Consider the following 14,902-nt stretch of genomic DNA (forward strand, 5'->3'; position numbering starts at 1 on the left):
GGGTGACTTCCAACCCCAACGCTGGTTTTTCTTTGGCAGTGAATGTAGAGGGGCCAGGACCGTTGATAAATTTGGTAGAAATTGGCCATAATAATTTACCATTCCTAAAAATGATTTAAGTTCAGAGACATTCTTAGGTGCAGGCGCCGCTCTGATTGCTTTAACCTTCTCTTCAACAGTGTGTAACCCTTGGGCCTCTACCCAGTGGCCCAAATAAATGATTTCATTTGCCTGAAAAGTGCATTTCTCCTTCTTTAGGCGCACTCCTGCTTCTAAAAATCGTTTTAGGACTTCCTCTATATTAGTCAAGTGTTCCTGTTCTGTGAATCCAGTTATTAATACATCGTCCAGGTAGACCACAACTTGAGGTAGTCCCTGTAGCAAGCTCTCCATCATCCTCTGACAAATGGCACAGGCCGAAGAAACACCGAAGGGCAGGCGTGTGTATTTATATAACGCTTTGTGGGTGTTTGTGGTCACAAATTCTCAGGAGGCATCATCCAGCTCCAGTTTAATGTCCTTTAGGGAAGGAAATCTGCTGTCCTTACCCGGTCTGGCTTACACATGACTCCAGACCCACAGCAATGTAGTTGACTCTTAAAAATGCCCTCTGAACAAGGGCAATTAGGGATGGCAATAAATGCTAGCCTAGCCAGCGACACCCACATCCCATGAATGAATCTTTAAAAACGTTGCTGATATGAGTGACTCATATCAAGCTTTGTATAAATTGTCCTTCCTGATAGTTTGGTATAGAGGTCTTCAATCTTGGGAATAGGGTATCTGTCCAGTTTGGCTGCTTGGTTGACAGTTAGTTTATAGTCCCCACAGATCCAGATGGTTTGATCCGGTTTTAGGATGGGGACTATGGGTGCGGCCCGCTCTGAGAACTGAACCGCTTTTATGACACCCAGCCTCTCGAGCCGATTCAAGTCAGCATCAACGTTCTCTCTCAGGACATATGACACCAGTCTTGCTTTCAAGAGCTGCTTGTGGGTCCACATAAATCTTGGCCTGTAGGCCTTTGATTTTTTTGTAGTTCATCCTTGAAGACGGTGTCAATTTTTTTTGGCAGCTCTGGCAGTCCTACTGCTCATAACTGGAAAATTTTGGACCAGTTTAATCTCCTTCAGCCAATCACGACCTAGAAGGCTTGGTCCTTCACCTTCCACCGCCATCACTGGTGCTGTTTGGTGTCTATAATAAACAGGTACTCTGGTGATACCTTTTACCTGGATTTCTTTGCCTGTAAACATTTTCAACTTGGCAGAGGTTTGTTCAAAATTTAATTTTTGAGCATCTTTATTTAAATATCTGAAAGTGTGTTTTCCGATTACAAAATGTTCCCTGTTTTTAAGGGTTTACCATTCACTTGCAATGTGACAGTAATTGGTTCTGTCTTCCCAACTTTCATGTTGAATAAGGGATAAATGTCAGAACTGGTTGTTTCTGGATCTTCCACACTATATACTTCATTGGACTTTGTTTGTTGCCTGGAAGCCTGTTTTAATCTTGTTTTGCGATGTTTCAATATATGTCCTCTTTTGTGACAAAAATGACACTCCACCTTTTTAAATTGGCAATCGTTAGGAGTATGATTATTTCCATGTCAATAAAAATTAGTTTTCGAATTTTCTGCTAAGAAAATGTTTGGTTAGCGGGGGCTGTTTCCCACTTCATGGCGGAGTCCTGGCTTTTCACAGCACTTTCAGCTGACCGTTCCTGCCCAACTAGGAAAACGGCACCATTTTGCGCACCTTGAATTGCTTGTGAATCCCTTTCAGCACTTTCTATTGCAAGCGCTATTTCTAACGCTTTCTTAAAATCAAGATCCGCTTCAGCCAGCAATCTTTGCTGAATAGCATCCTCTTGCACGCCACAGACCAAACGATCCCTGTGCATATAAGTCAGGGTTTCACCAAAAATCACAATATTCTGTTAGTTGTTTTAATTTTGCCACGTAGGTAGCAATGGTTTTCCCCAGTGCTGTGTTCCGTGAATTGAACCTGAACCTCTGCATTGTGACTGAGGGCTTGGGTTGAAAATGTCACTTAACGAGGTCTAGTAATTCGCTGAAGGTCTTCGAATCAGGGGCACTGGAGGCCGTCAGGCTTTGAATTAAACTGTCGGTTTTGCTTCTACAAATACTCAGGAGAATGGCTCTCCTCTTTTCCTCCCCTGTGATTTTGTTGACTTGAAAGTAGGATGCAAGACATTCTATATATTGAGACCAGTCGTCTGTGGCTGACTCAAAGGGATCGACTCTGCCAAACTATGGCACCTTGGATGAGTAAACCTTCCTTTCTTTTTAATTATCTGAGATACTCAGAATCACTGGACGAGGGACAACATCGAATCTGATTTATCCTCGTCACCAGTTTGTTAGAGAGTTGATTTTCCAGGCAACTTTTCTTGGTGGAAACATTGAACTTTATTTAGAAGACAGCAGCAGCTACACATGTGCATCTAACTCTATAACCAAAGAAAAACTTGCTCCAGAGGTTCCCCACGCTGCTAACTCATCGGTTTACACAGATCATATGATCTTACAAGCACAGGATTATTTTTAAACCTACAGTCCTATATTTACCAGAACTATAATTACTACACACGTCCTTCCTAAATATTGAGTACCGTTGGATTATCAGTTCCCAGCCTTGGTCAGGAAGAATAGGAGAATATTTTTCTTGCGAATTCTCTGCCCCAGAAAGCAGTGGAGGCTGGATCATTAAATTTATTCAAGGCTGAATTAGATAGAATTTTGATAGGCAAGGGAGTCAGGAGTTATGGGGGGGCCGACAAGAAAGTGAAGTTGAGGCCACAATCAGATCAGCCATTATCTTATCGATTGGCGGGGCAGGTTCGAAGGGCCGAATGGCCGATTCCTGCTATCCTTTGATCTCTTTCGAGTTAATGTTACCAGAGTCAAGCAGCTATCTGATTGGGCCAATTGATAGCATTAGACGGGCCCTTCAACCACGTGACTTGGCGCGCAGCCCCGCCCCCGCGCACTGACCCTGAGTGACGTCGATTCTGACCCCGCCCCTCCCGCTCGCCTTGCGGCCGTTCCCCGGGCCTGGCTCCGGCTGACAGACAGGCAGCAGCAAAATGCCGAGAAAGAGGAGGAATCCCGCCGCATCTAGTCCGGCTCGACCGTCTGGAATGGGGCCTCCGCCCAGGATCAGCACTTCGGTGCCGGCTCCGGCCACAGTCAATCGCGTCCAGGCTCCAGTTCCTAGTCGGGCCTCGGGCTCCAGTTCGGTCGTTGCGTCTTCTGCTTCCGTGGACTCTGCCGGGGTGAACAAGGAGGAGTTGCTGGACAGGATGACTGAGATGTTCTCTCACCTGGACCCTACCGTGGTATATGTTGTGCTGTCCGAATGTGACTTTAAAGGTAATCCAGAACTTACAGGGCTGCATTTGGATCAGCGCCCTTTCCCATCAGTCTTTCACTGTTCGGTTGCACCTGGATCATCTGCACTCGGCTGATGGACTGTCAAATATTTCTGCTTTGTTTCCCTCTTGAATTTCAATTGTCGTTATCCCTCTCTTTACCCCGCCACCGCCCCCCAACCTCCATGTTCTGTTGTTTTTGCAAGTTGACCCTGAAAACAGATCGTTTCCTTTTTGAGAAAACTGTTGACACGAGGTTAAAGGTGGTCATTTTGAAAGCATCTTTTAAAATTTGCACTCTGCCATCTCATGATGTAAACCCCGTGCACATAGATTCAGAACTTTTAACAAGTATTTTGAACTGGACAAAATTTTAAATTATTACAGTGACTTGAGTGTTTGCATGATCACGGGAAGACCCAAGTGTCAGTTGTTGAGGTGATTGTTTCTGCTCCATTGGCAGAGAAGCTATAGTCCTTATTTTGAAGCTTATTATCTTTCTTAAATAGCAAATGACCAGCACTTTATTGAGATAATTGTCAGTGAGCCTTGTGTAGGGATGTTGTCCTACTGGGATAGCGTAATTTGTATTCTGCAGAACTGAGTTAGTGCTGAGTGTGCATTTCTTTTTGTCCAGGGACAAAGGAGATGTGTACTGATTGCCAGCTGATTAATGTTAGGCGAGAAGCAGCAGAGATTTGGCTCTGTCCAAATATTAATAAGTGCTCATATTTAAGTTTTTAAATGTTTAAATGGTCCAAAATGTTCAAACCTGTCTTTGAATCAGACTATAAATAACAGAACTGTTGAAGGGTCGTGTGGACCTGAAACATCGACTCTTTTCTTCTCCACCGATGCTGCCAGACCTGCTGAGTTTTTCCAGGTAATTCTGTTTTTGAGTTAAAAATGGTTGGTGTTTTACAAGCCTGGTTGAGTACTTAATTTTTGAAAATCTTGGCACCCTTATATGTCTCTTCCTAGGGGCCATTAGTGTTGCAATTTACCAATTCATATAAGTTCCACGGTTGTGGATTAATAATTTTTTTCTTGATTTTTGAGATTAGAAACCCTGAGTTCTCTGTTTTTGTGATTAAAGTTGAATCCTGAGATGCATGTCCTACTCATTGTGCACATTGTGATGTATGTGACATGTGAGATGATGTCACCAGAGCAGTAGACAACCATCTCTGGACTGACTTTCAGTGCCAGATTGTTTGTTCCAAGGGTGTAAGAATTCTTGAAGACTTGAGGCAGTTTAGAATTTGCAGTTGTGTGTATCCAATCCAGAGACCCAGGATAATGCTCTGGGGACCCGCCACGGCAGATGTTGGGATTTGAATTCAATAAAAATCTGGAATTAAAAGTCTAAGATCACCATGAAACCATTGTCAATTGTTGTAAAAGCCCGTCTGGTTCACAAACGTCCTTTAGGGAAGGAAATCTGCCATGCTTACCTGGTCTGGCCTACATGTGACTCCAGACCTACAAAAATGTGGTTGACTCTTAAAATGCCCTCTGAACAAGGGCAATTAGGGATGGGCAATAAATGCTGGCTTAGCCAGCGATGCCCACATCCTGTGAATAAATTTTAAAAATCCAACCTGGCCAATTACCACCCCATCAGTGCCTTCTTGATCATCAGTAAAGCAATGGAAGGGGACATCAACAGTGCCATCAAGCGGCACTTGCTTAGCAATAACCTGCTCACTGCCGCCCAGTTTGGATTCCGCCAAAGCCCCATAACTCCTGACCTCATTAAGCCTTCTGTCAAACATGGACAAAAGAGCTGAACTTCTGAGTTGAGGTGAGAGTAACTGCCCTTGACATGAAGGGAGCATTTGACCAAGTGTGGTATCAAGGAGCCCTAGCAAAACTGGAGTCAATGGGAATCAGGGAAAATTCTCCGCTAGTTGGAGTCATACCTAGTACAAAGGAAGATGGTTGTGGTTGTTGGAGGTCAGTCATTTTAGCTCCAGGACATTGCTGCAGGAGTTCCTCAGGGTAGTGCCCTCGGCCCAACCATCTTCAGCTGCTTCATCAATGATCTTCCTTCCATCATAAGGTCAGAAGTGGGGATGTTCACTGATGATTGCACAATGCTCAGCACCATTCGCGACCCCTAAGATACTGAAGCATTCCATGTCCCAATGCAGCAAGACCTGGACAATATCCAGGCTTGGGCTGACAAGTGGCAAGTAACATTCATGCCACACAAGTGTAGGTAATGACCATCTCCAACTGGAGAGAATCCAACCATCGCCCCTTGATGTTCAATGGAATTATCATCACTGAATTTCCCACTATCAACACCCTGGGGGTTACCGTTGACCAGAAGCTGAACTGGACTAGCCATATATATATAAGAGCAGGTCAGAGGCTAGGAATCCTGCGATGAGTAACTCACCTCCAGACCCTCCCAAAGCCTGTCCACCATCTACAAGGCACAAGTCAGGAGTGTGATGGAATACTCCCCATTTGCCTGGATGAGTGCAACTCCCACAACACTCAAGAAGCTTGACACCATCCAGGACAAAGCAGCCCGCTTGGTCGGCACCACATTCACAAACATTCATTCACTCCACCACCAATGCACAGTAGCAGCAGTGTGCACCATCTATAAGATGCACTGCAGGAATTCACCAAGGCCCCTTTGACTTGAAAATATATCACATTTCCTTCACTGTGGCTGGGTCAAAATTCTGGAACTCCCTTCCTAACAGCACTGTGGGTGTAGCTACACCACATGGACTGCACTGGTTCAAGAAGGCAGCTCACCACCACCTTCTCAAGGGCAACTAGGGATGGGCAATAAATGCTGGCCCAGCCAACAATGACCACATCCCGTGAATGAATTAAAAAAAAATTGAATATAATGCAATGGTTTAACAGCATTAATATTATCAAATGATTTAATAGAAACCTAACACTAATTTAGGATTGTATTGTTTTGTTCCAGATACCATTTTTCCATTGCTCCAAATATGTGTAATATTCAAGCAGAACTGGGCTTATTTTGGTTGAAGGAGGATTTCCTTGAACCTCGTGTTATTCTGCAGAGTCTGATTTCCCCGCCCCCCTGTCCTATCTGTGATTATTATGCATGAAAAGTGAATAAAAGGTTAAAAATGGAGTTAGCTGTAATCAGGGATCAAAATATTTTTTTCCGAAGGCTTTTCTTGAAATTTTCTTGAGGGCTACTTTTTTTGTTTTCAGGAGCTCCTAATTTATTCTCATCAACTCCTTTATTAGGTGATGCAGTCATGTAATAACATTACCTTCTGTAGTTGTGTTGAATTTTTTGAGTGTTTCTTTCTTTGGATAGATATGGTAGCACAAATACCAAAGACTGTGTGTGAATCTATAAATGTTTTTGTTAATTCATTATATTCTGTTGCCAAAATGAAAATTCTAACTACTTGGGACAAGGTAACTTATTGGGAATGAATTTCACATCTATAGCACCTTTTTAAAAAGTAATTGCAAGCAATCAGCACTCTCCAGAATTCTTTGGTTTTGTTCTGCCAATTTCAAGTTTATTTCCCCATAATACTTTGTTTAAAGTAAGTACTGACAAATGTGTTAGGATACTGACTTCCAAAGGTTCAACTGTGCACAAGGGGAATACGCACAAGTTAAATCTGCAGCACTGTGCTAACCAACAGATAACGAGTGGTTTAATTCACATATACTCACATTTCAATGATTTTTTTCCCCAAGCTTTAATCCATGTTTTAATGAGTCATAGACTGGAATCACTTAGCACAGAAACCGCCTAGTTAGATTCAAGATACATAACACTTGATAGAGGTGGTTACATCACTAACCTGTAAAAATGGACAAGTAATTAAATAAAATAATTAAGTAGTTAATTAAAACACACAAAGATGGCAGGTCAGGTTATTGCTATTAGTGAGACTTGGTTGCAGGTGGGGCAGGACTGGCAGCTCAATGTTCCGGGGTTCCATTGTTTCAGACGTGATAGAGGGGGAGGAATGAAAGGGGGAGGAGTGGCATTACTAGTCAGGGAAAATATCACAGCTGTGCATAAGCAGGACAGCCTGGAGGGCTCGTCTACAGAGGCCATATGGGTGGAGCTGAGGAATGGGAAAGGTGTGACCACATTAATAGGGTTGTATTATAGATCGCCCAATAGTCAGAGAGAATTGGAGGAGCAAATCTGTAGAGAGATAGCAGACCAATGTAAGAAACAGAAAGTTGTGATAGTAGGAGATTTTAACTTTCTACATATTGACTGGGACTCCCATACTGTAAAAGGGCTGGATGGCTTGGAGTTTGTCAAATGTGTTCAGGAAAGTTTTCTAAATCAATATATAGAGGTACCAACGAGAGAGGATGCAATACTTGATCTCCTATTAGGGAACCAGACAGGTCAGGTGACAGAAGTATGTGTAGGCGAACATTTTGGGTCCAGTGACCACAATGTCATTAGTTTTAAGCTAATTATGGATAAGGGTAGGTCTGGTCCTCGAGTTGAGATTCTAAATTGGAGAAAGGCCAATTTTGTGGAAATGAGAAAAGATCTAGGAAGAGTGGATTGGCATAAGTTGTTTTCTGGCAAGGATGTGTTCAGTAAGTGGAAGGCATTCAAAGGCGAAATTTTGAGGTACAGAGTTTGCATGTTCCTGTCAGGATTAAAGGCAAAGTTAACAGGCATAGGGAACCTTGGTTTTCAAGGGATATTGGTGATCTGGTTAAGAAGAAGAGAGAGGTGTATAGCAGGTATAGGCAACAAGAAGCAAATGAGGTACTTGTAGAGTATAGAAAATGTAAGAAAATACTAAAAAAGGAAATCAGGAAGGCAAAAAGAAGACATGAGGTTGCTTTGGCAGATAATGTGAAGGTAAACTCGAAGGATTTCTACAAGTATATTAAGAGTAAAAGGATAGTAAGGGACACAATTGGTCCCCTTGAAGATCAGAGTGGTCGTCTATGTGTGGAGCCTCACGAGATGGGGGAGATCTTAAACAGTTTTTTTACATCAGTATTTACTCAGGAAACTGGCATAGTGTATAAGGAAGGAAGGGAAACAAGCAGTCGTTTCATGGAACATATAGAGATTAAAGAGGAGGAGGTGCTTGCTGCCTTACAGCGAATAAAGGTAGATAAATCCCCCGGGCCTGACATGATATTCCCTCGGACCTTGAGGGAGACTAGTGTAGAAATTGCAGGGGCCCTGGCAGAAATATTTAAAATTTCCTTAGCCACGGGTGAGGTGCCGGAGGATTGGAGGGTAGCTCATGTTGTTCCGTTGTTTAAAAAAGGCTCCAAAAGTAAACCAGGTAATTACAGGCCAGTGAGCCTGACGTCAGTAGTAGGTAAATTATTGGAAGGTGTTCTGAGAGATCGGATATATAATTATTTGGACAGCCAAGGGCTGATTAAGGATAGTCAGCATGGTTTTGTGCGTGGTAGGTCGTGTTTAACGAACCTTGTAGAGTTTTTCGAGGAGCTTACCAAGAAAGTAGATGAAGGAAAGGCTGTGGATGTTGTCTACATGGACTTTAGTAAGGCCTTTGACAAGGTCCCACATGGGAGGTTAGTTCAGAAGGTTCAGACACTTGGTATCCATGGAGAGGTTGTAAACTGGATTCGAAATTGGCTGTGTGGGAGAAGACCGAGAGTGGTAGTGGATGATTGCTTCTCAGACTGGAGGTCTGTGACTAGTGGTGTGCCTCAGGGATCTGTACTGGGACCATTGTTGTTTGTTGTTTATATCAATGATTTGGATGATAATGTGGTGAATTGGATCAGCAAGTTTGCTGGTGACACTAAGATTGGAGGCGTTGTGGACAGCGAGGAAGGCTTTCAAAGCTTGCAGAGAGATCTGGACCAACTGGAAAAATGGGCCAGAAAATGGCAGATGGAATTTAATGCGGAAAAGTGTGAGGTGTTACATTTTGGAAGGTCAAACCAAGGTAGGACATACACAGTAAATGGTAGGGCACTGAGGAGTGCGGAGGACCAAAGGGATCTGGGAGTTCAGATACATAATTCCCTGAAAGTGGCGTCACAGGTAGACAAGGTTGTAAAGAAAGCTTTTGGCATACTGGCCTTCATAAATCAAAGCATTGAGTATAGGAGTTGGGATGTTATGATGAGGTTGTATAAGACATTGGTGAGGCCAACTTTGGAGTATTGTGTGCAGTTCTGGTCGCCTGACTACAGGAAGAATATCAGTAAGATTGAGAGAGTGCAGAGAAGATTTACTAGGATGTTGCCGGTCTTAAGGAGTTGAGTTACAGGGAAAGATTAAACAGATTAGGACTTTATTCCTTGGAGCATAGAAGAATGAGGGGAGATTTGATAGAAGTTTACAAAATTGTGAGGGGTATAGACAGAGTAGATGCGAGTAGGCTCTTTCCACTTAGATTAGGAGAAATAAACACGAGAGGACATGGCTTTAGGGTGAAAGGGGAAAGGTTTAGGGGGAACATTAGGGGGAACTTCTTCACTCAGAGAGTGGTGAGAGTGTGGAACGAGCTACCATCTGACATGGTAAATGCGGGCTCACTCTTAAGTTTTAAGAATAAATTAGATAGATACATGGATGGGAGAGGTCTGGAGGGTTACGGACTAGGTGCAGGTCAATGGGACTAGCAGAATAATATTTCGACACAGACTAGAAGGGCCGAATGGCCTGTTTTCTGTGCTGTAGTGTTCTATGGTACAGGTGATGTGTCAAGGTTGTAGTATGTGGGAGCTCCTGGATACCAGTGTGATCCAAGGCAAACGTGTCTGCAGTAAGTGTCTTTTTAAAATTCATTAATGGGATGCAGAGAATAGCTAGACCAGCATTTATTGCCCATGCCTAATTGTTTTTGAGAAGGTGATGGTGAGCTGCCTTCTTGGACCGCTGCAGTCCATGTGTTGTAGAACGCCCAGCATGCTGTTAGGGAGGGAGTTCCAGGATTTTGACCCAGCGACAGTTAACAAACGGCGATATATTACCAAGTCAGGGTGGTGAGTGGCTTGGAGGGAAACTCCCAGTTGGTAGTGTTCCCATGTGTTTGCTGCCCTTGTCCTCCTAGATGGTAGTTGTTGTGGGTTTGGAAAGTGCTGACTGTGGTTTGAGGAGCTTCGCCTCAGAGTCATTGAGCTGAAGCCAAGCTGCAGATACTGCGACACATCAGGGAAGGTGGAAAGTTACCGGGCGGCATTAGGGTAGGGACTTCTGATTTAGCAGGTGGTCAGGGACAGGAGGGTGTGACTGCAGCTGAGGCAGGTAAGGGGACCCAGAGGGCAGGAGTGTCAGCCTCTGCAATTGTCCAACAGGTTTGGGGTTCTTTCAGCTTGTTCGGATGAGAGTGGGGACTGCAGGGTGGTTGAGCTGATTGACTATGACACTGTGGTACAGGAAGCCATTCAAGTAGGAAGAGCAAACAGGAATGTAGTGGTACTGGGAGTTAGTATAGTGCAGAGCATTGACACTGTTCTCTGCAGCAAAGAGCAAGAGTCCAAATGTCAGTGTTGCCTGCCTGGTGCCAGGGTTCAGGACATTTGCTCATGGCTGGAGAGGAACTTACAGTGGAACGGGAAGGATCCAGTTGTCATGGCCCATGTAGGTACCAATGACATGGGCAGGACGAGGAATGACGTTCTGCATAGTCAGTATGAGGAGCTAGGCGCCAAATTAAGAAACTGAACCTCAAAGGTAATAATCTCTAGATTATTGCTTGAGCCATATGCAAATTGGCATGGGGCAAATAAGACTAGAGAAATGAATATGTGGCTCAAAGACTAGTGCGGGAGAAATGGGTTCTGGTTCGTGGGGCACTGGCACCAGTACTGGAGAAAGTTGGGGGCTGTATTGTTGGGACGGTCAGCCATGCTGGGACCAGTGTTTTAGTGAGCTGCGTAAATAAGGAAGTAGAGTGCTTCAAAGTAAACAAAGGGGGTGAGGGATCAAGCTTGTGTAGATGTAGCAAATCAAAGGGTACAGTCAAGGCAGGAGAGAAAAATAGCAATGAGGGCCAGAGAGTGGCAGGAAGGGACAGAGAGAAAAAAGAACCTATGAATACACTAGCAGTCAAGACTAGATGTTACAAAGATAACAAAAAAAAACTGAAGGCTCTGTATCTGCACATAGCATTCATAACAAAGTAAATTAATTGATAGCACACATTGAAGTAAATAAATATGATCTGATAGCCATCACAGAGACGTGGTTGCAGGATGACAAGGCTTGGGTGCTGAATATTGAGAAGTATATGACATTCAAGAAGAATAGGAAGCTAGGTAAAGCTGGAGGGGTAGCACTGTTAATCAAGGATGGCATTGGCGCAATAGTTAGAGATGACCTTGGTTCAGGAGATCAGGATGTAGAATCGGTTTGGGTGGAGATGAGGAATAGTAGGGGAAAGAAGTCACTAGTGTGAGTGGTCTATAGGCCCTCAAACAGTAACCACAATATAGGACAACGTATATAAGAAGAAACATTGGGTGCTTGTGATAAAGAGATGACAATAATTATGGGTGTTTTTAATCTACATATAAATTGGATTGGCAGTGGTATCCTGGATGAGGAGTTGATAGAATGCTTTCGAGATAGATTCTTAGAGCAGCACATTCTGGAACGAACTAGGGAACAGGTTATATTAGACTAGGTACTGTGTAATGTGACGGGATTAATTAATGACCTCAGAATAAAGGTACCCCTAGGTAGCAGCGGCCACAATATGATTGAACTTTACATCCAGTTTGAAAGGGAGAAAAGTAGGTCTAAGACTAGTATTTTAAACTTAAATAAGGGCAACTATGTGGGCATGTAAGCTGAGCTAGCTAAAGTGAATTGTGATACTAGGCTAGAGGATAGATCAATAGAGAAGCAGTGGCAGACATTTAAGGGGATATTTCAGAATGAGTATATTCCTACTATAAAGAAAAATTCTAAAAGGTGGACCCACCATCCGTGGTTAACTAAAGAAGTTAAGGAAAGCACCGACTTAAGGAAAAAAACATATAACTCCGCAAAGATTAGTGGCAGTTTAGATGATTGGTCAGAATGTAAAGAATGGCAGGGAATGACTATAAGGTTAATCAGGAGAAATTAGAGTATGAGAGGAAGCTAGCTAGAAATGTAAAAATGTATTGCAAGAGTTTCTACGGGTATTTAAAAAGGAAAAGAGTAAGTAAAGCGAGTGTTGGTCGGCTGGAGAGTAACAGTGGGGAGTTAATTGTAGATAATAAGGAATTGGCGGATGAAATGAACAAATGTTTTGCTTCTGTCTTCACTATGGAAGATACAAAAATCGTTCCAATAATAGCTGTAAATCAGGAGGTGGAAGGGAGAGAGGAACTTGGTGAAATTATAATCACTGGGGAACTGGGATTGAATAAACTGATGGAGCTGTGAGCTGACAAGTCTCTGACCTGATGGACTACACCCTAGGGTCTTAAAAGAGGTGGCTAATGAGGTAGTAGATGTGTTGGTGTTAATTTTCCAAAATTCACTAGATTCTGGGAAGGTTCCATCGGACTGGAAAGTAGCAAATATAACCTCTATTCAGGAAGGGAAGGAGGTAGAAAACAGGAAAGTTTTGGCCAGTTAGCTTGACGTCTGTCATGGGGAAGGTGTCAGAATCGATCATTAAGGAAGTTATAGCTGGACACTTAGAAAAAGTCAAAGTAATTGGGAAGAGTCAGCATGATTTTGTGAAAGGGAAATTGTGTTTAACCAATTTATTAGAGTTCTTTGAAGGAGTAACATACACCGTGGATAAAGGGGAGTCTGTAGACGTGCTGTACATGATTTCCCAGAAGGCATTTGATCAGGTGCTACATCAAAGGATGTTGCGGAAAATAAAAGCTCATGGTGCAGGTGGTAATATATTAGCATGGGTGGAAGATTGGTTGGCTGGAAGAAAACAGAGCATGCATAATTGAGTCTTCAACTGATTGGCAGGATGTAACAAGTGGAGTCCCGCAGGGGTCTGTGCTGGGGCCTCAACATTTTACATTTACATCAATTACTTCGATGAGGGGAGCGAAGGCATGGTTGTAAAATTTGCAGACGGATATAGATAGGTTGAATGATGGGGCAAAAACCTGGCAGATAGAGTATAATGTGGGAAAATGAGTTGTTCACTTTGGCAGGAAGAATCACTACCACAGTGGAATACACAGATAAATTTTATCTCCAAATCAAAGGCACTGCTTGGATAAGAAATCTATCCCAGCATATGCAAACGTTTACATGGCCGAGCAGGAAAAGAGGGTACTATATTTAAAATGGGTCCCAGGTTCCCTATGTGTTACTACAAATACTTGGATGACATATGGAGTGTTTGGATACGCACAGAAGCAGAATTTTAAAAATTCACCAATATCTTACCTTACCCCTCCATTAAACTTAAAGTTGACTGCCACAGTCCCTTGCTCCTTGGCTGGCTGATGCAACCTCTTTCTCCCTGGCTTGCAGCTGCAGTCCATCTCTCTCTCTCTCCACCCCCCCACCGCGATGGCCAGCCACTACCCCTACCCCCCCTGCGCCCCATCCCCCGGACAGATGGCCTCTGCCCCCCCCCCCGACTGGCCAGCATCCCCATTCCCTTCCGGTGCGGTGGCAGCCGCCACCCTTCCCTCCTTTAATGATCCTTTATTTATAGTAGTTATTCGGTTTAAGGGACGAATAAAATGGTTTTTTAACAAGGTTCTACTGATACATTGAGGGAAAATCCCAAAAAAGTTTTTGTCTTGCTAAAATTTGGTTTTGAAGTGAGCGCATCATTTTTTTTATTCTTTGGGTATGTATGTTCCTGGCACCTCCAATATCTGTTGCCCATTCAGGTGGCAATGAGCTGCACTGAACTGCTGTCATCGATGTGGTGAAGGTGCACCCAGATGCACTTAGGTAAAGTGTTCCTGGAATTTGCCCTAAGAATGATGATGGAACATTGAAATATACGACCAAGTCAGGTTGGTGTGTGTCTTGGAGGGGAACTTGGATGTGATGGTATTTCCATGCACTTGCTATCTTGTACCAAAGAAGGCTTCACGTGTTGTTGCAGTATATCTTGTAAATAGTCTATCAGCAATCCCTCAGGTCAAGAATGCTTCTTTCTTGTGGATGACTGAGTGGAAGTGAGATGTCAGTATTGGGAGTTTGCAGATGGCTTTTGAGTCCTATCTTGGCCTTGCAGGCTCTCCCGCAGTGAGGACATCGGCTGTCAGCTGGTAGAGGTGGTGGTGGATTGTTAGTTTCAGCAGCTGCCCTCTTTTTTTCCTTGCCTCTCGCTGTTCTCTCTCAGTGGCTGCTATTGTTTCCTGGATGGTCTTGACACCATTTTTGATGATGAATCGTCATTTTGGCCGCAATCGGTCATCTGCTTCCCATGTGTTGATGTTAATAGAGCTTTGTGATTATCTTTGAAACACTTCTTTTGACTCCCGTGTGAATAGGTTCCCTAGCTTAGCTCTGAGTAGAGCAGCTGTTTGGGCAGTCTTAAGTCGAGCATTCTGATGACCTGTCCTGCCCATCTCCAGCTGATGT

At 43.5% G+C, this 14,902-nt stretch overlaps 1 protein-coding gene and 1 long non-coding RNA gene across 2 annotated transcripts in view; both read left to right on the forward strand.

The window, feature by feature from the left end:
* The window catches only part of LOC144683608 (uncharacterized), a 559,012-nt gene that overhangs the window by 458,286 nt on the left and 85,824 nt on the right, over positions 1–14,902 (forward strand). The gene's annotated exons all lie outside the window — the stretch shown is intronic.
* Positions 3,016–14,902, forward strand: part of n4bp2 (NEDD4 binding protein 2) — a 97,711-nt gene continuing 85,824 nt past the window's right edge. The window contains exon 1 of the mRNA XM_078546540.1: positions 3,016–3,394. Coding sequence (XP_078402666.1) covers positions 3,109–3,394 — 286 coding nt within the window. The 5' untranslated portion in view covers positions 3,016–3,108. The remainder of the gene's footprint in view (positions 3,395–14,902) is intronic.

This window comes from Cetorhinus maximus, chromosome 1, assembly GCF_964194155.1.
Source record: "Cetorhinus maximus chromosome 1, sCetMax3.hap1.1, whole genome shotgun sequence".
Classification (NCBI taxonomy): domain Eukaryota; kingdom Metazoa; phylum Chordata; class Chondrichthyes; order Lamniformes; family Cetorhinidae; genus Cetorhinus; species Cetorhinus maximus.